Consider the following 25,964-nt stretch of genomic DNA (forward strand, 5'->3'; position numbering starts at 1 on the left):
GGTACCTCTGCATGAGTAATTGCGCGTCAACAATGCAGAAATAAATCAAAACCAACACGTTGCCTACAGCGTAGAGGCTCCGGCGTAGGTCCGACGCAGAAGTATAAATTGGGCTTCATTCACAGCACAGGAATTTTTTATGCGCATAACGCGTCATTGCATTGACTTAACATTGAAATAACTCGCGCTATTCTTGTCCGGTGTAAACGCACCATTAAGCTGCTGATCTAAGTTACGTTGCTAATAAATAGTGTTTTCGCTAGTTTAGATATTTATATCCGCTGCAGAGCTGATACTGAACGCTGGACGAGTCATTTGCTCAGCCGTAATAAGCGATTCTTTCAACATTCTCTATGAATGAATTAATAATTCCCTTTGAGCTAAATTGACCTGTCAGACCCTTACAATGTAATAACTAAAGTACTTTCTGAGGTATAACTGAGGTACACTGATCTTCTAATAATTATTAGATTATATACTAGACATTATAGACTAGACATTATAGACACAAATCCCATGTTTCTGTAGCAAAGAACTATTCAATATATTTGATCAATGATACAATTATCTAATGTAATGTTAGAATTAAAAATGATACAATAGGTTTCATAAAGTTGATACCAAAGTTTAGATTAATATTACATTTATTTTACAACTTTTTAATTATTACAGTCCAGTCACACTAGACTTTTAATTCCAATGACTCCCATTCATTCGCATGTGAACGTGGGAAACCAGAAACACAAGTTTCGCTGCGTTCCAGTTCAAGTTGGAACACCAATTAATTATTGGTCATTTATATCATAGTTTAAATAGACATTTGATTATTCTATTAAACTCTTTACATTATATTTTACTGGTTCATTCAGATTCCAGTGTCACTTAGAGTTTCACCCCAGCCAATAACGCTGATCTCACGGTCACAAACTCATAAGTCTGATTATTAGACAGAGTTTATAACTTATATCATTTATGATTAATTAATACAACTTATAAAACGGTTAGTTCCAAACCTTGATTCTGATTGGTCAATAGCTGTGCTTTATTCACGATAAAACACGGCTATGACCACTTCACCCAATGGTTCTATGTATCACTACACAACACCCCTAGCAACCACTCTTAGCAACTTAAACACATGTGTGATCTCATTGATATTGTTCATTGAAGCTATAGTGGAGTATTGTGAGAGATCGAGAAAGCGAGTGTAAAGTTACCTGCATTCACAGTAGACATTGCATTTTCCTTCAGGTCAGTCCTATATTCATAATCAAATAATCCGTTTGAATGTCTGCTGCGATATCTTAACAGTTAACCGTTAAGGGGTTTTCCCATGCCTATAACGTTAAGTTAGTCATCTGTCAGTTGCGTCTTCCTTCTCCGTGAAAACAAGTTTGAGTCTTTTCAATATAAAAGTGTTCTCTACCGACTGACTCATTCATAAGACAGTGTTTGTCTCCATCTATTGGTGAAATAATGTATGTAACTTCTGTTGCTGTTTACGGTCAGGGACTATTTTTTCCAGCGGAAGGAATGCTTTTAGTGATTTTACTTCATGAAAGTTGCATAGATAAATATTTTTCGGCTTTAATATTTGTATTGTGTGGCAACCGTTTTATAAAAGCAATAAGGCACTCGAGGCAAGTGCTGTATCGTGAATAAGTAACGGCTGAAGGGGTGCCTATAACAACGCCCTTCAGCCATTACTTATTCACGATACAGCACAGCCTCTCTTGCCTTATTGCTTACTTATACAAATAATCAGATATTGCTTAAGTTACACTTACAACCCTGTCAGCCATTCTAGAAATGTAATTTTCTTGATACAGTTTACTGTTTATTGCTTAAAATATAATAAAAAAAAAGGGTAAACTATATTGAGAAATGTCCAACATTTATGTAATGGTTGCAAAAACTTGCGAACCAAATATAAACCAGAGCTAAAATTATACTTGGTTTGATGTTGACAATCAATATTAAAGTTTCTCAAACCTCCCTCTACTGAACATTTGTTGAAATGTTCCCTGTACCCATTTCATAGTTTAGGCTAACTGTTTATCTAAATGTGCTTGAATGTTTCTAACATGAATGTTCTTCAGCATCATGAATGAATGAAGAATAAACACCAACCTCTTTGTTCTTCAGGATCTTCAGTGTGTTTCATTCTGCAGGGTTCTGGATCACTCATGTTCTCACTGTCCTCTTTAATAAACTCAGTCTTTGCAGATTTCAGCTCTTCCTGATGCTCTGATGCTCGTCTTCACTTGTAGCTGATGGGAATTTACAACATTTATTGGAGAATTGCTGTGGGAGGAGCTTCACTGATGACGTGACTGATATGGGAGGAGTTTCACTGATGATGAATTACAGTGGGAGGAGCTTCACTGATTATGTGACTGCAGGGGGAGGAGCTTCACTGATGATGTGACTGATATGGGAGGAGTTTCACTGATGATGAATTACTTTGTGTGAGCTGATCTAGCAAAATCAAAAATATATCAGTTACTGAGTTTGTTTTTATGCTCATGGAAAACAGAATATAAATAGTGTAAAATCGTCCACGTATAAACAATGGTAAGAAAAACAGTTATAAGCATAAACAGAAGTAAATCTACAGATTTGTCTCCAACAATTACCCTCAGTCTGCTGACACCAATGAAGTGAGCTTTAAGTAGAGCTGGGCGATATGGAGCAAAAAATATATCTCGATATATTTTGCTATATCTCGATATACGATATATATCTCGATATCTTTACAGGAAAAATAACCCCCCAAAAACGACTGCAAAAACATGCCAAATACCACAAAGTCTTTTTTATTGAAGTGCAAAGAGGTAGGCAGTTCATGTAGGAACAAAGTGCTTCTGCGACAAAAAAAAAAAAAAAAAAATCCCTGTAAACAAAAATAATAATTTAACTGTAAAATAAAAGAAGAAATAATACATATTGCCTTCTTTTCATTCAAAAATAATACAACTCAACCTCATCTTTGCATTAACTCTGCTGTAGCCATCAACAAATAGCCAAAAAACAAGTTTGTGTAAATCTTTTGCTAGAAGCTTTGGTTGGCACCAACTTTCGGCATTCACGGCAGTAGACATCTGTCTGCTGTTCGTCCGACACCTTAAAACCGAAGTATCTCCATTAGGGGTGTAACGGTTCACAAAATTCACGGTTCGGTTCGATACGATACACTTGTGTCACGGTTCGATACGGTACGTTTTCGATACAGCAAAAAGAAAGAAATGCCGGAAACATTTCCTTGATTTAATTTTTTTTATTCTTTTTTTTTTTTTAACTAACATCATAAAGTATGATTTTTTTTACTTTGAGCAATTCTAGAGCTATAATTGACTCTTCTTAGGAGCATATAAAACAAAACAGCTCCTTGGAAAAAATGAAATGTAATATTGTAGTAGTTATAAACAAAGGTTTATTTTAGTTCAGATTAACATTTGAGGGCAGCAATTGTATTCATAATGTCAAAATAAAACCGACGTAATGTTACTTGAAGGTAGACGTGCCGGTATTCGGTAATGCGATAAATCGCGGTAATGAATATGCACGATATTGTTATCGCGGGCACTTCAAAATACCGTGAAAAATAATAGATCAGAATTTAGATTTATAGAACGCGCATTAGCTTATTTTCCATCAACCGCTTAAACAAACACTATATGCTGCGCGAAACACGTGCGCACTCTGATGTAAACAATCCCCACATGTAGAAGCACTGTGTGCATGCGGCGCAGTGCGCACTCTAGTCTAATGTAATGAATCCTCACATGGAGAAGAAGCATGGCGGAAGGAGGAACTTTTCACACGCTCTCGCGCCACACATCCATTTTCTCACGCAGAGAAAAATCGCAGAGTAAAGAGGACACTGACACCGACAGACTAGACAGAGCAGGTTACTTTTGATATGAAAAAAATTCTCAGCTCTCATGTTCTGTCCATTTTATTACGAAATTCAGACAATAAATACCATTTTGGTGCTTGTACATGTGACGTGACCGATCGCTGTAGCGCCTCAGTTCAAGTAAACCGATCATCTGTTAGTTTTTATTTAAAGATACAGTACAACTTACCGAAAGGTTTTTATGCCTCATACATAATATCGATCAATCAGTGTTTTTCAACCACGGAAAGAGGTCAATAAAGCTGCAGGTGAACAATTATGCCATTTAATGAGCAGCACGTTAGTTGACTAGAAAAAAATAGCTATAGAGAGGAGTATTTTACTAAATATGTGCACTATACATTTGTATTATATTTTTACTTAGGGACCGTTCGGTATTTATGGAAGGGGCCACCGGAGGAAAATAGGGGAGGGTCATGTCTTTTTATTTTTTGTTGAGGGGAGGGTCATCCAACTTTTTTTAGTCTAGGGGGAGGGTCACCCAACTTTTATATTCATGAAAACAGCAACATTTCAAAGTGGCTTGTTTGGTGCTATTTTTTTTTTTTTTTCATTTAGCTCCATGTTGATCTCGCGTTATCAGCCCCCCTTCAATATCAGATGGGTCTGACCCAACAAAAATCCAGTTTGGCGCTGTTTGACAGTGCGCGCGCACTTCAGTTCACGCTTAGAAAAAGTGCATCATGTCAGAACAGAATGCCAAAGAAATGTTTACCCGCAAAGCTTTAAACAGGGATGCAAACAGCGAGCTTTTCGGCGCCTCGTGCTTTTTTCACGTCAGTTTGGGTGACTTGGGTCAGAGAGGGTCTGATTATAATTTCACAAAGTCATCTGAAGCCATTCCATAGCTTAATGTGAGGTACAGAAGTCTATTTACATCATTAAATTAAAGTTTACGGAAACTCGTTTTCCCTCTGCGCTGTCAATCATTCTCCATTCAGTATTCAAACAGCGCGCGCCTCGTCCGGTTACAGCAGGATGCACGGTAAAACTCTCTCCAATTTGGATTTTCATAAAATAACTTTATTTTGTGTATTTGTATTTTACGTTTGTTGCTGTTGTTAAACGACTCGCGTGTGCCTACCCCGATGCGAGGCGACAACACAGTCGGCTTTCATCAGCGCTAGTTCGTCTGCGTCGGCTTGGTGTGTTCCAGGCTTTAGATCACACACATCACAGGGACTATAAATCGGCATCAAACTCACAATAACTAATTTAAAACTGTGAAGAAACAAATGATCAATAAACTGTTGGACAGATATAACGTACTCTAGGATTTCCGCGCTCGACATTCTTCGCTTTGTGCAGTGGACTTTTAAATGCGCACTTGTGCTGCTGTGCAGCGCTGCACACTGTGACTCCATGTTGCTTTGAGCACATCATTCTGCACCCGCGATGCACATACGCGCTTTGTGCGCTCTGTTTTGAAGCGTTTCATATTATCATGGTTTTGCGCACTGAAATATTTTTAAAGGCATATATTTTTTATACCTAGCCTGCACAATAATTTAATTGTAGCCTATATGAATATATAGCCTACACTTCTGAATGCTTGACATTCATACTGTATATAAATATAAAATTGTGAAATGTATGATTGCCTGATTGAATTTTATAAGAGTAGCCTACTAATAGTAATTTGTTTTTATTAACATGTTTAGATTTTATCAAATTACTGTGCAGATTTTTTCAAGAATTACTGTTTGATGCTGATTTATATACTCACTAAGTTTAATAAAAAATACATAATACATTTATGTAATATTTAAAGGTGTTAACGGTAATCTTACACTGCAAAATGATAACTTGCAAAGGATTAAATTCATCACAATTATGTAAGTATCTGGATATTTTCCGCGGGGCGAGGGCTTCGATAACCTCTCTCTTTTTTGACCATAGCCTGTGTTTGCATCCCTGTTTAAAGCAATTTAAGTTAACATAATAAAATACGTAGACATACACCATAAAAACTAGTTAAACAAGTAAATTCGTTAAAATTGGGCGATTCCAGTGTTATGGACGTGACATTTGCAGTCAAAACTTGAAATATAAATTCTCAGAAAATGATAATAATAATACCAATATTTTGAAACGTCTGAAAGGAGTCAAGACATTAGAAAAATATCAGTCTACACATGCGTTTTATATTTAATATGAGGGAAATACACATGTGACGTGACACAAACAATCTTTAACTTTTAAATGGCAAAATATTTTTTAGTAATTCTAGGCTATAAATTACACTGTGCAAACCAAAAGATATATACCCACCGGATGAATAAAGATCGGCCTCCACAGAACATAAAATATTATTTTTATTTTATTTTTCGTGTTCGCATTTATGTGAGTAAAAAAAAAAATATATATATGTTACGGGCTCAGTTCTCCATTACGGACATGACTGCTCTGAAAGCGACTTTCACAGAGACCTCAAACAGAAAGCACAAAGCCTTTCTTTAAAGTGGATTTCGTTTTTTTATTAATTGTATCTTAATTTTAATCAATGTTTCATCTGAATTTAATAAATAAGAAGTAAATATACTCTTGTCTCATAAATGAACCGAAACTCAGCGTAAGGTATGCTACTTGCCTCACAGACCAGAGAAATATAGAAATATATAGAAAGCTTGAAATGTCTACTTTTAAACAGAACAATTCAAAACGAAGGAAAACAGACTGCTTTCTGCTTATGAAATGTGCATTTCTCTCTGGCGCGTTCTGAGAAGATCGCGACGCATCGTCAACTTCATCTTTGCAGTCGACACAGAAAACACTTGTTTATTAATAAACAATTAAAATGTCTCCATATTTGACATATTAATAATCATTACTTTTGCCGGTTCTTTGTGACAGCTTTAGATGCTTGTTGGCAGCGCCACCCACTCACATGTTGAACGAGTCACACCGCATCAGCACCGAAAACATGATTGTTTTCAAATCTAAAATAAAAAATCGTGATACGAACCGAATCGTTGGTTTGGTCTATCGTTACAGCCCTAGAAAGATGAGAAAGCAAGAGTTTATGGTTTAAAAAAAAAAACAATGGCTATATGAACATCTTTGCCAAGCGCAAACTAGTACAGAAGTAGGCTAATCAATAAATTATCGGGGAGGGTCATGCCTTTTTTCACAATCATTTTGGAGGGTCATAGAAAAATGTATTGCTGGCGAAGGGAGGGTCATGTACTTTTTGACAACAGATCTCAAAACTCCTCCGGTGGCCCCTTAAATAAAAAACGAACAGTCCCTTATGTCATAATTCTTATTATAATGAAAACCAAATTATATTAATTTGTTCATTTTTAACCTTTAATAATACCAGCTGATAGGGCTCTCTGTATGTTTGCAGCATTATGTGAGATATTTTTTCTTGAGAAAAATGTACATGTAGGCTCTCTACTGTAGCCTACCTAATATTTATCCGAAGAGTCAATATTGAATCAAGATTGAAATCAAATCTCAAGAATTGAATTGAAATCGTGACAATTGTGTAAAATTCTGTTTAGTAACCAAATGTTTTGACAATCACAATTACACCTATTGTGATGCAAGTTGTTGTTTTTTCTACATCTTCAAACTGATAAACGGTCCTTCAACCACACAATAACGAGCAGTTTCGTTCCGCTTGCATTACGTTTGCCATTTGAAGTTGGGCGATGTTGTGGTCGCGCCGGCGTCTCTTACATTATGAGGCTGAGCGCGCTTGCCACACGCAACGCGCCTACATGATGTTGAATGAGACAACACGCGAAGGGAGGGGGAACAAAAGCAAGGAGGCGGGGGCGAGCACACACAGCACAGAGAAGGCAAACAAGCAAAGTGGCGAAATCAGAATTAAATATAAACAATATAGCCTATCGATATGTCAAAATCCATATCGTATGTGTTTAAAAAATATCTTGATATATTTTAAATATCGAGATATCGCCCACCCCTAGCTTTAAGTGTCAATTTACAGGAGATCTGAAGACATCAGCATAATAAATGAGGTGAAAACAGGAATTATTGTCATGAAATAGGCTAAAGAGTGTTTTCAGAAGATCTGTTAATATTGATGAGCCTCAGATTTATATCAACACTCATTCAACAAGACATTCAGGATCATCAGCAGATCATCTCACTTTATTCTGAGTGTTTGCTGTTAGAAACACAATGAGTACCTACATGATAAAAAAGCCTGTAAAACTGCTCTATTGAAAAAACACAGTTGACACTGAGGTAAATAACTACCCTACTAAACCATTAAAATGTCCATATGAATCTAAATAGTTAAACATTCTAATAACTACATTCATTGCAATAATGTAATCAGATAATTAACATGTTACAGTTTTCTATGTGCAGAAACTGACAATGATCAATTATCATAAAACCTTTATTAAAATAAAGAGCACCACAAAACAACTAGCCTATGTCAAACTGTATACAAATAATTTTATTTGTACATGTATAGGTTTAAATTGTCTAACGTGGCTACCTATAAGCTCAATGTAAAGTATTTAGCGATATCTTTTCCAGCCTATTTTAACAATGCAAAGTAAAGAAATACCAAATTTAATCAAAAGATGTTAAGAGTAGAAATAAAACGGCAGCAGCAACACTTGATATCGAGTCCCTTTCCCCTCACAGATCTCAAACTTTAACTTGACATTCAGTAACAGTTCTCACTGCAAACATCGAGACAATCGCTCAGGTCTGAATGAACTCAACATATTCTCCTCATGCTCGCTGCTCCTGCACTAAATATTTATTTCAGATGGAAGACGCCAGAAAAGACGCACAAGTATCGCTGTGATCGATGAAAACAATACAGAAATGAGCCTGTCGCTTAATCAAACGGTATAAAGTGTGTGTGATGGTTGTGTAAACATGAGAAATACTGTGAAATGCTCTCCTCACCTCAGAAGACCCGACGCTGAAACTGTCTTCTTCTTCTTCTATTTGTATCTGGCGGTTGACAACTTGTTGTTGTATTACCGCCACCTCTGGACTGGAGTATACCCACAGCTTATATTTTCTCTATACTTTTAAATTATTTTTAAAAGCCCTGTATTCTTTAAAAAAGAAAACAAAATTTGACACATCTTATCAGAACTTCTATGTAAAATATTTCTATAATTAAATATCATTTCATTGTCTTCTACTTGCTCAATAAACCTTTCCCTCTCATGCTTATATTTCTGACAATAAAACAATACATGCTCTACAGTTTCTGGGTTATTTCCAAGACAATACTCACAGATACCATCAGCATGCTTTTTCATTAAAAATAATGTACTGTTAAGTCTGGTGTGCCCAATCCTCAGCCTGGACAACACCACTTCTTCATGTCTAGTTTTACCTGACACTGCAATCTTATTTAGGCCTACTTTAGACTGTAAATTAAAAAGATGTCTCCCACTTGATTCCTTTTCCCAACAGCGCTGCTATATTTCCAAAGTTCTTGTTTTAATAATACTCTTAACTTCTGCTTTACTGTGTTTTATGTCAACATCAATGATATATTTATCTGCTGCTTTTTTGGCCCATACATCAGCCAGCTCATTCCCCTCTACCCCTATGTGTGCTGGAACCCATAAGAAGTATAACATTTTACCCGCCTTTTGCAATCCACTCGCTAACTGCAAAACTTCAAGCAGAATGTCTTTCCTGGACCCTGAATGGGAATTCTTGATACTTAAAATAGCAGAACTGGAGTCAGAAGCTATGACAGATTGCCTATTCCCCCCATTACTTTCTACCCATAACAGGGCAAACCATATAGCTACAAGCTCTGCCGTATATACTGCCAAATCATCACTTAGCCTATTTCCTACAGCCAGACCCACCTCAGGCACCACATGAGCCACTCCCACCCTTTTATCTATTCTTTTAGATGTATCTGTAAAAATAATCCTGTCTTTTCTGTAGTTTTCTGTTATATATCTATTAACTCTCCCCTTGTCCACTCCACATACCTGCTTTTCCTCCATCAGCCCTAAGTCCACTTTTAATTCCTCAAAAGTCCACGGGGGGAACTGTAGAGTATGGTACTGTCGTACAGATATTAAAGGGATAGTTCACTTTGAAATTAAATTTTGGTATGTTTTAGCTTACCTCAAGGGCATCCAAGATGTAGGTGTCTTTTTTTCCGCAGTAGTTTCAATTTTGATATTTTTAGGTCAAACCGTTCTTGTCTGTCAGTCATATAATGCAGGTCTATGGTCACTGTCTCAAAGAGCATGCACAGAGTCCAAATTAAAACAATTCCCCATCGTCCAAATTAAACAATTCCCCATCGTAAGTACACATTGATGGCCTAAGACACGAAACGAGCGGTTTGTGTGAGAAAACGAACAGTATTTATATCGTTTTTACCTCTTATACACAGCCATGTCCGAGTGATCTGATCTGACGTGTACGCAGACTGGTGCATAGATATATACACTAGATGTCGCCTTAAAGACATTCGTTCCAATGAACTGCCGTAGACAAGGCGACATCTAGTGTATATATCTATGCACCAGTCTGCGTACACGTCAGATCAGATCACTCGGACATGGCTGTGTATAAGAGGTAAAAACGATATAAATACTGTTCGTTTTCTCACACAAACTGCTCGTTTCGTGTCTTAGGCCATCAATGTGTACTTACGATGGGGAATTGTTTTAATTTGGACTTTGTGCATGCTCTTTGAGATAATGACCATAGACCTGCATTATATGACTGACAGACAAGAACGGTTTGACCAAAAAATATCAAAATTGAAACTACTGCGGAAAAAAAGACACCTACATCTTGGATGCCCTTGAGGTAAGCTAAAACATACCAAAAATTAATTTCAAAGTGAACTATCCCTTTAAGAGCACTTAAACCCATACACTCAACTTTTTGTTCGATACCCCACCCAAAGCTTTTTACTCTTTTATTTAATCGCTCTTGACAATTTCTTAGGGTTGAGTGAGCAATATGATCCTCTCTATGACCCTTAAGATTAGCCCAATACACTAGGGCCAGCTGATCTCTTCTTAAATACAAGGGCATCTCCCCCACCTCCACTTGGATGGCTGCCACAGGAGAGGACTTGACTGCTCCACTGCAAATTCTCAGGGCTTGGTTTTGCATTACATCAAGTTTATATAATAATGACTTGGAGGCTGATCCATATGCTACACTCCCATAATCGAATACTGACCTCATTAAACCAGTGTAAATTCGCTGAAACTGTGTGTGTGTGTGTGTGTGTGTGTGTGTGTGTATTTGAAGTGCGATTGCGTCACAGCGGCGCGACGAAGGTGCTTTATCGCCACCTACTGTATTGGAGTGTGAACCAGAATTTACTAAAAATAAATAAATAACTAAATTCTCTTAATCAGCTCTGTTCTCTTGAGATAAAGAAATAAACTCTCTAAACCATAAGTAATTATATTTTTAAGCTTTAAATCATCCATTCCCCTCTTTCTAAGTTCATTTTTCATTATTTCTCGTTCATTATTATACTTTTGACAAACACATGTTCTGGGACATTCTACCAGAAACGTACATTTCCACTTCCAAAAATCTTCGGGGGAAAAATATATTTTTCTCAAATCTGAACGTTGAGTCATGACATGTTAAACTATGAGAAACACATATCATGCCATCTCAGCATGTTTTTATGATTGAATAAAATAAATTTTTATACACATCTCACCCCTAAAATGTCAGGCCCTGTCACAGACAAATGTGTATATGTTAGAATGGTTTCCTAATGAATTTCTTTGATACAAATAGCATTTTCTTATTGATCACATGTCCCTGATTGTATCAAACATGGTTTTATAATTCCTTTAAGAAATATAAGTAACTTTTCGGTCAACTGTAGTACACAAAAACACAGAATACCCGCCAGGCACTCATATAGTTGTAAAATAACTACCTTTACAAAGGAGATTTTTATAAAAACATAGTAGTGGATATATACCCCCACCTTCATCTACACAGTTAAAGAGATTAATTAATTAATATTTCCTCAAATAGTACACTTTTATCATAATTTCCTGTGTGACAGGACTGACCATGGCGTGACAGGACTGACGGTACTGTGACAGGACTGACGGTACTGTGACAGGACTGACTTTATGGATTTTGATGATGCAGAAAAAGTTATGTTTTGTGTTCTTTATTTTAAGTTTTAATTGGCATTTCTTTTTTAAAATTATTATTATAATTTTAATGTTAATGTAATATTATACTATGGTAAAATTCAGCCAAGGACATACATAATATTGCCAAAAGTATTGGGACAGCCCTCCAAATAATGGAATTCACGTGTTCCAATCACTTCCATGGCTACAGTTGTATAAAAATCAAGCACCTGGGCCTTCATTTTACTATTGCATGCGTTAAATACATAATATATGCAATAAATGTAATGAAAAAGAACAATAACATTACAGTTTTTCTCGATTGTTTACACACATTTTCTGAAAGCATGCCTCATATTCTCAGAACTCTACACACAAATCCAAAAACACACACACAATGGGCAAAACCCCTCAATGCTCCTGCAAAATGAAACTTTACATTCAAAACAATGTTATTTCTTCTCAAAATGGTATTTTGTTTTCAAATGACACACACAAACCATCATATGAATAGACATTTATAAGAACCATTTGAACACTGATGTGCTCAATGTAAAACACTATGATGAATGGAAAACACTTCTTCTCCATTCATCATAATGATTTAGGCCTTTTTTTGTTCAGTGTTACACTTACTACAGATAGTACATACTTACAGTAAGTGTGTTGTAAAATATCTGAGAATATTGTTTTTATACTCAGAACACACAAATACACGGGAACGAATATATTTTATTTTTCTCACAAAAACAATGTACACAGTGTACATCCCAACCAACACAAAGTAGGACATACAGTGGTCTACATACAAAACAACAGAAGAATTTACTGTATACAGTTACAGTAATAAAAAATAAAAAAAACACTATGCTGCATCCTCTCTTCTGTTGCGGTCTGGCCACAGCACCTCATCCACATCACAAGCAATGTTTTCCCTGGCCAAGCAGCGGGGGAAATATCGCCTAGCATGGCGATTCCAGCCATGAAAAGCATCAGCTGCTATATCTCCACATGCGTCCTCCATAGCTTGGAGAAGAGGTATACGCGTTTGTGGATTTCGGTCATAAACTTTCCATCTCCAGGCAGAAAAAAATTCCTCAATAGGATTGAGGAATGGAGAATATGGAGGGAGATAAACAACTCAAAAGCGTGGGTGGGCAGTGAACCAGTTACGAACCAGAGCAGCCCTGTGGAAACTTACGTTGTCCCAAATGACAACGTACCTGAGCTGCTCTGGGCCATCTACCTGATCTGGTGGAATGAGTGTGTTGTGTAGGGTGTCCAGGAATGTGATCAGATGGGCGGTGTTGTAGGGGCCAAGGGTAGCATGGTGATGGATGACGCCGTGATGGGTAATCGCTGCACACATTGTGATGTTCCCTCCGCGCTGGCCAGGGACTTCAACAATGGCACGCTGGCCGATTATATTCCTTCCCCTCTTTCGTCTTTTTGTGAGGTTGAACCCAACCTCATCAATGAAGATGAACTGGTGCTCCACTGCAGCCACCTCTAGCTCAAGGACTCTCTGAAACACACATGACAATATCAGAAATAGACATGGAGTGGTCACTATTGTGAAGCACAATCATTATGATTACAATATTGAAATATGTATAATTTACTGTATACAGTGTTGGGAGTATGCATCAATTGTGGGACTCACTTGCACATAGTTATGTCGCAATTCTTTGACTCTTTCTGAATTGCGTTCAAATGGCACCCTGTAGACCTGCTTCATCCTGAGATGATTTCTGCGCAAGACACGGTCCAGTGTTGATAAGCTTACCCTATCAATATTTTGAAATATGTCATTGTTTTCTATTATCTTTCTTTGTATTTGCCGTAATGTTATGGCGTTGTTTTCTAGGACCATGTTAATGATTTGAGTTTCCTGTTCAGGAGACAGAACACGTTCCCGACCGCCTTGTGTTGGTAATCTTTCAGTTCTGCCAAACAAATAGTAAAATACTGTAAATACAAAGTAGGTATACATTTCCTATATACATGAAGCATACTTTACAGTATTTTTACAGTCCTACAGAACAGTCCACAGGCAATACTGTACTACTGTACTCATTGAGTACTGTATTGATATGTAGTACTGCAATTTTCTAGTGAGAGTAGATTTCTTACCTATTCTCATTTCGGAAAGTCCGGATGATGGATGCCACAGTGTACCTGCTCAAATTTGGCTGTACTCTTTGCCCAGCCTCCCTCATTGTTAGACCATGGTTGACCACATGATCAACCAAAGTGGCTCGGATCTCATCAGAGATTACGGTCCTTGGCCGTCCTCGTCCTCCTCCTCGTCCTCCTCCTCGTCCTCCTCCTCCTCCTCCTCCTCCTCCTCCTCCTCCTCCTCCTCCTCCTCCTCCTCCTCTCACTCCTCTGGCTCTGCCTCTGTTTCCAATGTTGGCATCCATTGCTCCATTGAAGAGCTCACCTGTTGCCCTTTTATGCTAAAGCTCTGATTGCTAATTGTAAAACTGTGTGACAGGTGTTTGCCCATGTGAAGAGTCAGTGTGCATATTTGAATGGCAGTGTGTTCCTTGTGAAAACAAGAAATTTTCCGCATGAAAATTGTGCCTAAAGCAGAGAATTGTGTGTAGTGTTTTGAAAAAAGTGTGTTTTAGAACTGCAGTTTGAGTGTAAAGCAGGAATTGTGCTTGTAGTTTAGCAGAATTGGCTCAGGGGGTTGGTGAATGAGTTACATGTTGTGGTCATTGTGTCTCAAGTACCAGAAAATGTGTGTAAACAATCGAGAAAAACTGTAATTTGTAAGGCCATGTCACACAGGAATGTGACAGGTAGTGATGTGACATTTGAACCGAGGCGTCGGAGCTTGTGTCGAGAAAAAATGGGCGTGCCAGATGAAGCCGTGATTCGAGGCTTGTGTTGTTAACGTGAAAATCACGTGACTGATGACAAACGAGGCCTCGGTTTGTGTGGATACGTCATCGGTTCGGTCTGAGTGTCGCTTCTGGATAAAAGGCGGTTCGAAACTCGCGCCACCTTGTGGGTGTTGTCAGTAGTAGTAAAAGCAGTTGTAGTAGTGTTAAAGAGTCAGAGAGTTAGAGAACTATCATTGTTATGGCTGTATATTATTACATTATCAGGTTAGAATAGTTATAGTATATTGTTATTATTAATTATAGTAGGCTTAGCTATATTATAGTCTTGTTATATTAATTAGATAAGATTATTTGGATTGCTCTGGATTCTTTTATTTGGATTGTCCTTTTGGATTTGTTTGCTTTTTGTGACTCTTCCTTTTTCCTGGAAATTGGAGCCAGCAAGAAAGAGGGAATCCTCCCCTGTCTGGGCTCAACAGAAGCATCAGTATCCTCATTTATACCAGCTGGCACTGGCATTTTTTAAATAAGTGTGTTACCCCAACACACTTGAAATAATTCTGTTTCTCAATAAAAATCGATTGTAATCCTTCCTTCCAGACTATTCTGTTGCAGTTTACTTTATTACACTCCCTCCACCATAAGCACTGCACTCAACACAGTGTCACTGTTGTTGTTCATACTGTCACTATCCAAACAATTAATGAATATTTAATTAACTGTGTGTGTGACTCTGCACAAGTAAATTCAGACAGAGAAAGATACATATTTTATATTATACACAGTAATGGACAAATGTCTGCTCATGTCTTTTTATTATTGCAAATGAAAGGTTACATACATCAACAGCGAGTACAAAATAAATAAATGCATATTTTTATTTATACAAATATTTTTCTAAAATATATATATTTTTCTAAAAAATATATTGTGTATAAAATTGGGGTGTCCATGTATAAAAAGCGAGCTCCTTGACAAAAAAGCCAATAGACATATTATACTGTTTATTACTGTTTTTCCAATCAGATGAAACCTAATTCATGATGATTACTGCCAGAGAATTTAATGACAGTGTAATTGAAGGTTAGAATGTCAAATCATTTAACATTTGATTCCATGTATAAAATGGTGTGATTTATAAATGTAACCTCTAAAATGATTCAGAATGTCACTTGTGTAAGCCAGTGACACTGGTTCAGAATGAATGAATTTGTCTGCTATTTCTTTGCACAGTAGCTAGGTGTCACTAGTGAGCAATGCTGAATGAAGCTTCGAGTAATGAACCTTTGGCTGAAGCAATGGGCTGCGAGGTATCAGTGGTTCAGGAAGCCTCATTTTGCCATCACTAGTGACAGGCCTGACGGTCGGCCATTTTAAACTGCCATTACTCAGCCTGCTAGCATGCTAGCATAAAAACTGTTAACATGCAAGCAAGGAATTTCAGTAACCTTTTTAGACATGTTTTGGATTTAAAACATTTTCATTATTTTCTGGAATGTTTTACCATGACAGGGCCTGACCCTTTAGCTCGTCTTCCTAAAAGAACCCATACAAAAACAAGCTTAAAATCATACAATTCAATGACAGAATTCAGCCTTGATCAATGTCAGCTTCACCTGGGACAAATGATGTCACTTCCTATGAGTGATTCCCTTAAAGGCATATTTCACACATTTTATGTAGAGTTTTATGTAAACGTGACAGCTACTGACCAAAACATGGGGACTGTTGTAAAATAGAATTTATTTGTAGAATTTATATATACTTTTATGTTTTTGATCAGTTGATGTGAATGATAACAGCTTAAACTTGTTATTGATGGAGTTTTTTTCCCCCTAAATATCAGTTTTTAGCATAACAAAACTATGAAAGACGTAGCTCCAATTTGGCTGAGGACAAGGACATGGACAGGATTTGTAATTTTCAAAAGTGTTTTTAATAAAGAAAAAAATATCGAGAACCTATAATGAATGACATATTCCTTTACAGAACAACTCACAGAAATCCACTATGAGCCAGTTTTAGGATTTTTTGGATGAAATACTTCTTTATTCACTGTAACAATTCAAGGACAGTTTCTGGTAGAATGTCCCTTCTACTGATTCCTCTAATCCACAATACTCACATAATCCTGTTGGATGTTTATTTATTATTTTTAAGGTTTTATTCAGCATAGTATGTCCAACCCTTAATCTTGTTAAAATATGTTCCTCTTTGGTGCTTCTTTTAGTTATCCTCACTACTCCTACTTCTCGTTGTATTTCATAAAGATGACGTCCTGTATTTACTGTATCCCAATTATGTTGCCACTCTTTCTTAGTATATACTTTAATTACTGCTTTTGCTTCATATTTACTAAGTGAAAAATGCATGACCTCCTCAATTTCCAAAGCCTGTTTTGCTAAACTATCAACCTTTCCATTATGTTTGATCCCTCTATGAGCCGGTATCCACATAAATATTATCATGATGTTCATATTCTTAAATCTATACAGATTTTCATATATCTCGTTTACTATATCCTGTTGACTGTGAGATGTGAATGACGTCAATGACTTTAATGCCGAACATGAATCTGTACAAAGTATAAGCTTTTTGATTTGAGTCTCTTCTATCCACTGTAGTGCTGTTGCTATTGCCATCATCTCTACTGTGTATACTGATAAATTATCTAATGTTCTCCTATTAGCAGAAATGTTTAAGGATGGAATACTGAAAGCAAAACCTGTTCTTCCTGTATTATGATCTTTAGATCCATCCGTATATACTGGGACAAATGCTTGATATACAGTTTGTAGTCTATCTTCAACAATAGCCACAATGTTTCCAGATTCTTTCATTACCTCTAGCATATCAAAATCTATGAGTACTGCAGGAAACAACCAAGGTGGAGTTATTGATAATGTGAACCCTTCTTTTTAGTGTTTTTTTTTATACTGTTAAAAAAAAAAAATATATAATAATGTTACAAATACTACAGTATACAAGAAAAGACAACAAATGTAACACTAGGGGGATTAATGTAGAACTACATAAGACACATTCACAAGTTTTAACTGATTTTTTCTTCATAGAAAATCGGATTGATCAATATAAAGCTCAATTACTTTCTTAAATGATGTCAAACATTTTAAATAAAATGTATAGAGGGTTTTCACCGACGTCACGTTCTGGGCGGTAACCCGGATGCGCGGCCATGAGGAGGCACTCGGTGTAAGCAACTGAACGGAGTACAATGGAGTATTGTGTGCTTTGGATACTTTAAGTGAATGTAACCATGTCTAAACAACAGAAAAGCTCATCAAAACGCGTCCAAGATGCAACGGCATATAGGGAAGGACTTGGACCACAAGAAAAGGCGCGACATTTCGAGAAATTTCTATTTATTGGTGGTGCAGAATCAGACTCTGATGAAAAAAAGATTATTTTTTTTTAGATATCACTACCTTCGATAAAATAAAAACGATCAATTTATGGTGTTTTTAATTTATATTTGGGGTATTTATGAATTTATTAACCTATAAAAGTACCATATTTTCTTTGTAAAGTATTCTTATTTTTATGTTATATTTAATATTTCTTTAACTTCAGTAAAAGAAAAAATCATTCGTTACTAAGTAACCAACAGAAAAGAAACTCTGGGTTTACTGAAGAAAACCTGCTCCCGACCAGGTTAGGTTCACAGAGTAAGTTACCATGGTAACTAGCTCTGAGTAGGCTATAAGTTACCTCTCTTTCAGAAACAGGCTTGACTTACTCTGCTTTCTCAGGTTTAACATACCTCCCATTCTGAAACAGAAAACTCAGAGTTTCCCTCATTTCAGGGTTAACATACTCAGAGTTTTCACTTAACCTCCTTTCTGAAACAGGCCCCTGAGACTTCTGTGCCCACATTTGTCTACAAACATGGATTTAAGGGCTGTAATGTGAAGAGCATTCATGTCTAGTTCACTCAAGATAATAAACATACTCATTCCTAATAATCTTTGTTCAAGATAGTTTTACGTTCAAATAAATTGCATCACACTGTTTTTACTTTACTTTACTTTGGACAAACAGACTAAATTATTGTATATGTTACAGTTGATGCTGAAAGCTGATTTAAATATATTTAATTAATTATACATATTGCCCTATTTTGATACATAAATCTATACATAAATGTTAACACAGAAACATATAAATACAGTTTGCCACTGGAAACATAATTGCCACTGATCATTGTCAGTTTCTGCACATAAAAACTGTTACATGTTAAAGATCTGATTACTTTATGACAATGAGTTAATCATAAAACCAAACCATGTTTCAATTCAGTTACTTACTGTATCTGCAGTGGTTTATGAAGATGAGTGTCAATAGATTTATTTTGTATTATTGAGGTTTTATCCGGTTATATTGTGAGAAATAACAGTATTGTCTTTCAATGGAGCAGTTTTACAGGCTTTTATCATGTATCCTGACTCAGATAATGTGTTTCTAACAGCAAACACTCAGAATAAAGTGAGAAGATCTGCTGATGATCCTGAATGGCTTGTTGAATGAGTGTTGATAGTCTGAGGCTCATCAACATTAACAGATCTGCTGAAAACACTCTTTATTTCATGACAATAGTTCCTGTTTTCACCTCATTTATTATGCTGATGTCTTCAGATCTCCTGTAAATTGACACTTAAAGCTCATTTCATTGGTGACAACAGACTGAGGGGATTTGATGATTGTGAATATGTATGTTTATTTCTGTCTTTAAGGTTTCATATGGTTTCCTTGCAGTTTTTTTTTAAAGACTTTTCTGGACATCTACCGTTATTTTAATGAAGAAAGAGAATAATGTTAGAATTAGAAATAAAGAATTGTGAATTAGCATCAGTTGCTTTACAATATACAGACAGATTTATATAAATGCTTAAATGTGTAAAACAGTACATGGGTCAAAGACAAATATTGCTAAAAACCTTTTCAGGCATATTTAGAAGAATAATTATTTGATGACATATTCAAAGACTGTATTTAAGGATCATAGTGCAGCCCCAAAATACTCATTCATTGTAAATTTAAATATTTATACTTTTTTTAATAATTATAGTTTTTAATAATTTAATATATATATATACAAAAATGTGTATGATCACTTAATCTTTTATATATTTCACTATATAAAAGTGCAGGTCAGAATAACTATGTTGTTTCATTTTCACATAAATATATCTCTAAGTTGGATGATGATAAAAATTATTTCATCCATATTTTGACATTTTGTTTTCACAAAAGCTATTTGAAACATTACAGTTTACGACACAAATGCATCACAGTGTCAAATGTGTTTTAGCAAGTGAGAATGTGTTTAGAGGTTTGCAAAAAGTGTGCAGGATATTTGCAAACAGCGTCGAACTGCCTGAACTTGTTTAAGGTTTTGCAGAAAGAGTGATTTATTCAACAAAATGGTTTAGGCTATTGAGAATGTGGTTCTCTTAGAACTTACAATTGTGAAAAACTGTAAAATAGACACTTTACTTGCATTTAATGGGTTTTCTATGTTTATAAAAAACAAAAACAATTTGATTTAAATTTTTTATTAGATACAGACACTAAAACTTGACATCAGGTATTTGATCTAATTAATTCAAACTCAGTAACTGATTTATTTTAGATTTTGGCACATCAGCTCCTCCCAGTCAAATTGACAGTAATTGAAGCCCCTCCCATGCCAATCACATCATCAATGAAGATCCACCCACATCGGTCACATCATCAGTGAAGCTCCTCCCACAGCAATTCCCCAATAAATGCTGTAAATTCCCATCAGCTACAAGTGAAGACGAGCATCAGAGCATCAGGAAGAGCTGAAATCTGCAAAGACTGAGTTTATTAAAGAGGACAGTGAGAACATGAGTGATCCAGAACCCTGCAGAATGAAACACACTGAAGATCTTGAAGAACAAAGAGGTTGGTGTTTATTCTTCATTCATTCATGATGCTGAAGAACATTCATGTTAGAAACATTCAAGCACTTCATCACATTTAGATCATCTCAGGAGCTGTGAGTTTTATTTACTATAATGTCAGAGATTTCTCAATATAGTTTATAACATTGTGTTTTTTTATCTGTATGAGTGTAAGAAACTGTAAACAACAAAATATATCAAGTAAATGAATTGGAATTATCTGGAAGAATGGCTGACAGTGTTGCAAATTAAACATAAATGAAGCAAAATCTCATTGATAATTACTGATGAAGTTGTATTTCTCATAAACTACAGAAATTATACATAGATTCTTCTCACAATAACTTTGGTAACTTGGTTGATGATTATGACCAACACGCTACATTTTCTGTAAAAAACTGAGGGTGCTGTTATGCTTTTGCCAATCCAAAGGGAGATTTTATTTAACAGAATTCACAGAACTACAACAAACTGTTCGTTTGGACTACAACATGTTTTTTTTTAAGTCACATTGTTACTCATGTAAATAATCTCTGTCCACGGAATACGCAAAAAAGAGGACAAGGCCTGGTTGAGCTGTGCTAGTGAAGATTAAGAGTGTTGTCGCTGTTCTTTCCTTTATAACCTCCACGTTTGTCTGTGCGCTGCACATTTCATGAAGGATGAGAGTAAAATGCAGACTACACACAAAAGCTTCTCCCAAAATAGAGAAGTTCCCACTTTGTCGTGACTATCTGTTGTTTATCGATCACAACTTGTAAGTATGTCTTATTATTTGTTGTTGTGTTTTCTATTAACTGTTCCAGTTATACGTTGTATGTAGATTCTATGTTGTAAGCAAAGCTTTGCCTCTGCTAGCCTAACTAGTATTGATGTAGTGTTTACTGGAGCTTTTGTAAGACTTTATTGAAATTACATGAAATTATCCATGATTTTGTGATCGATTAGAGCAAATTTAGATAACTATCGCAGGGGTAGGACATTTCCCCGAACATGCGATAAGTGGTGCTAATCACAACACAATGGGCCAGCTGACCAATCACAGCACATTTCATGTTTCAGAAAGAGGGGCTTCATCGAATACAGAAATAAACTGCGCGTTAGAGACAGATTGGGGAGAGAGGATCTGTAAGAATGTAAAATATGTGTTTTTTGAGCAAACAAGAATGAAAACTTATTTTAGTACACCCCAAGAACTAAATCAAGACTTCGTTTGGACTCTCAAGATGTATTTTTATTTGTTTTTGGAAAAGTGAGTGACGTCCTCGATAATGTCTGCTCACACATCGTTTAAACAACAGTTACAATATTATGATAAATATTCTACACCCTATATGTGAATTAACTTCTATTGGTCACACAACTTGATAAGAATTTGCAGGTCAAACTTTCCTGGCACCGGAAATAAATGGAATAAAACGCTGTGTGACCGCCCACTAATAATTACAAAGTTTTTAGTAAAATTAATTAAATATCAATATTAAAGCTGGTGCCAAAATTTATGGCAATGCTGCATAATTGTTAAAGGGCACCTATTATGCAAAATTCACTTTTACATGGTGTTTGAACATAAATGTGAGTTGGCAGTGTGTGTACACAACCACCCTATAATGATAGAAATCCACCCAGTGCTTTTTTTTTAAATTCCCATAAATCATAAGCACTGTCTCAGAAAAATCCATTCTCAGATTCGGGGCAAAGTGACATAGATTTGCACGAGCTCCTCCCACGACTGTTGACGGACACTGCAGTTTTAGCATAGATCCGCCCTGAGTGAGCTGTACACAGATTAACGCTGTTTCACTGCCGGAGAGAATGTATCCTATAAGTGATTGAGGTGTTTTGTTATAAGATCCTCTCTGTGCCGGCAGCAGCTCATTTGCATTTAAAGGGATACACACTAAAATAGCATTTTCTCAGCCCCAAAAAGTGACAATAGCTAAAGCTAAAGCTGAGCTAAAATTTCACATACACACTCTGGGGACATTATTTTACATCTTGTGAAAAGGGGCACAATAGGTGTCCTTTAATGTTAATATTACATTATTTAATTGTCATTGATCAAATACATTTAATAGTTTTCTCTACAGAAACATGGGATTTGTGCCTACAATGTTTTAATAATAATGACTGGTAGACCAATGCACCTCATTTCTGCAAAGTTTAAATTAATTCATAGACGGTTTCATCGAATGCTCGTATGGTTATGCACCTGGTCCGAAGTTAACTTCCGGTCTGTGTTTGTTTATCGTCTGGCTAGTGGCTAGTAATATGGTGCTGAAATTAAATGTTTAGTTAACACCTTCAAAGCTTGTAGTTTAACTAATTTATGTGGCGTGGGCTTTTCCCAAATCACGGAAGTGACCTTGACGCCGGCAGGGACGGACTGACAATCTGTGCGTTCTGGAAAAGTCCAGAACGGCCGTCCAACCGAGGGCCGTCGGCACAAAAAAAGTGTAATAAAGCAATATGAACAGCCAACAGCAGGGGCACTAATACGATCACTTATATATGCTACGTGTAAAAAAACAACAACTGAGGAAGAAGAGTCGGCCTACTAGCCACTGACAGAAAATTAGTTTTATAAGGCTTAGGCTACATATAGCTACTGCACTTTTAAATTTGCTTTTACATTATATTTGAATAGTTAAGTTATAGTAGGCTAGACTATATAGCAGTGGTCTCCGACGTGATGCCTGTGAGTTGCCCGCTAAACACATTCTATAAATAGCCCCAACTTGTCAATAGCGATCCACTGTAAATCGGGGCTCCAGACCTCGACTAAATAGTATAATTTTGCAACTTTTTTTCGTGCCGGTGCAACTAAACATTTGCCCTTTTGCCTCTACAAAATTACCCAACTCTCTTTAATTAGGCCTATACACTGTCATTTGCGTTGAGTATAAGAAACATCAAATGACAAACGCTCAAAAAGAGGAACAAAACTTGTTTGATCTGAGCAGCGCAGAGCAAGCCTCGGCCCAAAAAACAACGATCGCGGCCAAAGCAGCTGTGCGGGCTGATCTCGATCAGGCCAACATTATCACACAGAGCTGCACGATCCACTGAGAAGCATTTCAATTCAGCGCAGAATTCTCTATCTCTCTTATAAACCCACAAATGACATTGTGATTTAAGCTTGTTAAAAGCCAGATGAAACAGCGCTGATATTCTGAACATATTGACGCAAAAAACAGGCGAAACATTGTTCCAAGAACAAACCATTTCACTCCACAACTTATGAATTAACTATAGTAAAACTGTAGTAAAACAAACTTTTTTGGCAGAAATGTGCCTGTATATATTCATATTAAAAATGCTGTTATATTAATATAGCCTAGTATAAATTTATTAAATGTTATGCAGTAATGTTTTTGTTTAGAAGTTATGGCAGTTTATTTTTTTATTTACATTTATACTAAATGTTTGGTCTACTGTTTTTGATAACACTCATAATTTTTCAGGAATTGTTTATTTTTTTTATTTTTAACGCTTGTAAGTCTGAACCAGAATATCAAGATATTTTATTATTTCGCATATGACAAACAAAAATCCCTTCTGGATTATTTTATCCCTTGAGGTAGCCCTCGCACACAAAAAGGTTGGACCCTGGTATATAGTAACTATATGTTTTATAATTACAAGTTTGTGTAATTTGGGGTTTCTGTGGCCAGTGACATTTCATTATTTGTACTTTATGGCATTGTACATTTTTTGTTTTTATTTGAAGGCTGAGGCTTCATTAATAAACACAACCCCAATTATCATCATTGTTTTGAGATGTTAATTGCTTGTTTGATAGGCTACAGTATTGTGGCATAGTATCAGGACATCCTGGCTAGTGTCTGTCGCACACGGCTAGAGGCGAATGGCCGGATGATATGGGCCTATTTGGAAGAAAGTCCAGGGCTGTTTTTTAGCCCCAGTCCGTCCCTGGACGCCGGGGTTAGCGGTAGCACAAGCTATCAGGCAAGTGTTATTTAAATAAACTCCAGAGGTACTTACAAACTTTCCAATGCCTCGTTTTATGAGTACAAAACCTATTTGTACTACTGTAGAAGTTTGGTACCATTCTGGGCATTATTAGTGGGGTAATTTATGAGATACATCCTTGGTTCCATTAGCGCCTGCACTAAGCCATTCGGCTGATATCTCTAAATAAGCTCTAACTTTAATCATGTTCAACCAAGGGAAAAAAGGCTTCTAGGGGGTGTTTGGCTCAAGGTCATGGTGCAAAGGGACCCTAGGTTGATTTTACTCCGAACCATCCCTTTAAGGGGGACGTTTTCCCCCACTCCATCCTATTGTAGACAGAGATGGGAGATTATAATTAACATTTTGCAACAATAAAACATAGACCATTAAACATTTCATATATTTATACTCTTCATTTAGATCTCACTACTGATTTACACCGGCATTGCTGACGATGACCTCATTAAGATAATGTTGCACAATTGAAATGTAAGATGATAACGCATAAGAAAGATAACGCAGCCTCGGTTGTTATTGATTATTCCGGAAGTCTACCGGAAGTGACGTTTTTTTCTCTCTTTGAATTGATTTGATGTACTGAAAATGCAATTAACTTTTTTTTTTCTTTCATGTCAGTACTGATGGAAGAGAGTGAGGAGAGTGAAGAACTGAGTGAAGTGGAGGAGGAACATCATGCCAAATCTGGAGAAAAACCTTTGAGTCGCTCAAAGACTAAAAAGACATTTTTAAAGAAAACAAGAGCCAAGAAATCTTTCACCTGCACTCAGTGTGGAAAGAGTTACACACTCAAACAAAGCCTTAAGCGTCACATGAGAATCCACACCAGAGAGCTGTTAAAATGTGATCACTGTGGAAATAGTTTCACAACCAAACAGCGTCTTGATGTTCATATGAGAATCCACACTGGAGAGAAGCCACATACGTGTGTTCAGTGTGGAAACGGTTTCACATCAAAACAAAATCGTGTTGTTCACATGAGAGTTCATACTGGTGAAAAGCCGTACACATGTGATCAATGTGAGAAGAGTTTCACAATCAAAAAAAATCTTAACGAACACAAGAGGATCCACACTGGAGAGAAACCATACACATGTGATCAGTGTGGGAAGTGTTTCAGGCAATCAGGATCCCTTAAGAGACACATGAG

The 25,964-nt window shown here is 36.4% G+C and overlaps 2 protein-coding genes and 1 long non-coding RNA gene across 10 annotated transcripts in view; all 3 read right to left on the reverse strand.

Annotated features, from left to right (window-relative positions):
• Window positions 1-25,964, reverse strand: part of LOC309502261 (uncharacterized protein) — a 107,464-nt gene that overhangs the window by 39,988 nt on the left and 41,512 nt on the right. The window lies entirely within an intron of this gene.
• The window catches only part of LOC309498214 (uncharacterized protein), a 233,752-nt gene that overhangs the window by 34,949 nt on the left and 172,839 nt on the right, over window positions 1-25,964 (reverse strand). Inside the window, exons 1-2 of one of the 8 annotated variants that reach the window (XM_082168787.1) lie at window positions 8,819-8,851; window positions 2,131-2,473 (exon numbers count right to left, since the gene is read on the reverse strand). The exons of 1 other annotated variant lie outside the window; for it this stretch is intronic. In XM_082168787.1, coding sequence (XP_082024913.1) covers window positions 2,131-2,188 — 58 coding nt within the window. In that variant the 5' untranslated portion in view covers window positions 2,189-2,473; window positions 8,819-8,851. Of the gene's footprint in view, window positions 1-2,130; window positions 4,854-8,818; window positions 8,852-25,964 lie in introns of those variants that run through there. 6 more of the 8 variants (XM_082168785.1, XR_014205879.1, XM_082168786.1 and 3 more) reach the window with 6 other exon arrangements.
• On the reverse strand, window positions 13,189-14,326 carry LOC309476965. Its single transcript, XR_014198440.1, has 3 exons — window positions 14,158-14,326; window positions 13,688-13,970; window positions 13,189-13,549 (listed from the first exon to the last, which is right to left on the reverse strand). It is a non-coding gene; the product is annotated as an uncharacterized lncRNA (long non-coding RNA).

Source organism: Leuciscus leuciscus (assembly GCF_965113295.1).
Source record: "Leuciscus leuciscus genome assembly, chromosome: 1".
Classification (NCBI taxonomy): Eukaryota; Metazoa; Chordata; class Actinopteri; order Cypriniformes; family Leuciscidae; genus Leuciscus; species Leuciscus leuciscus.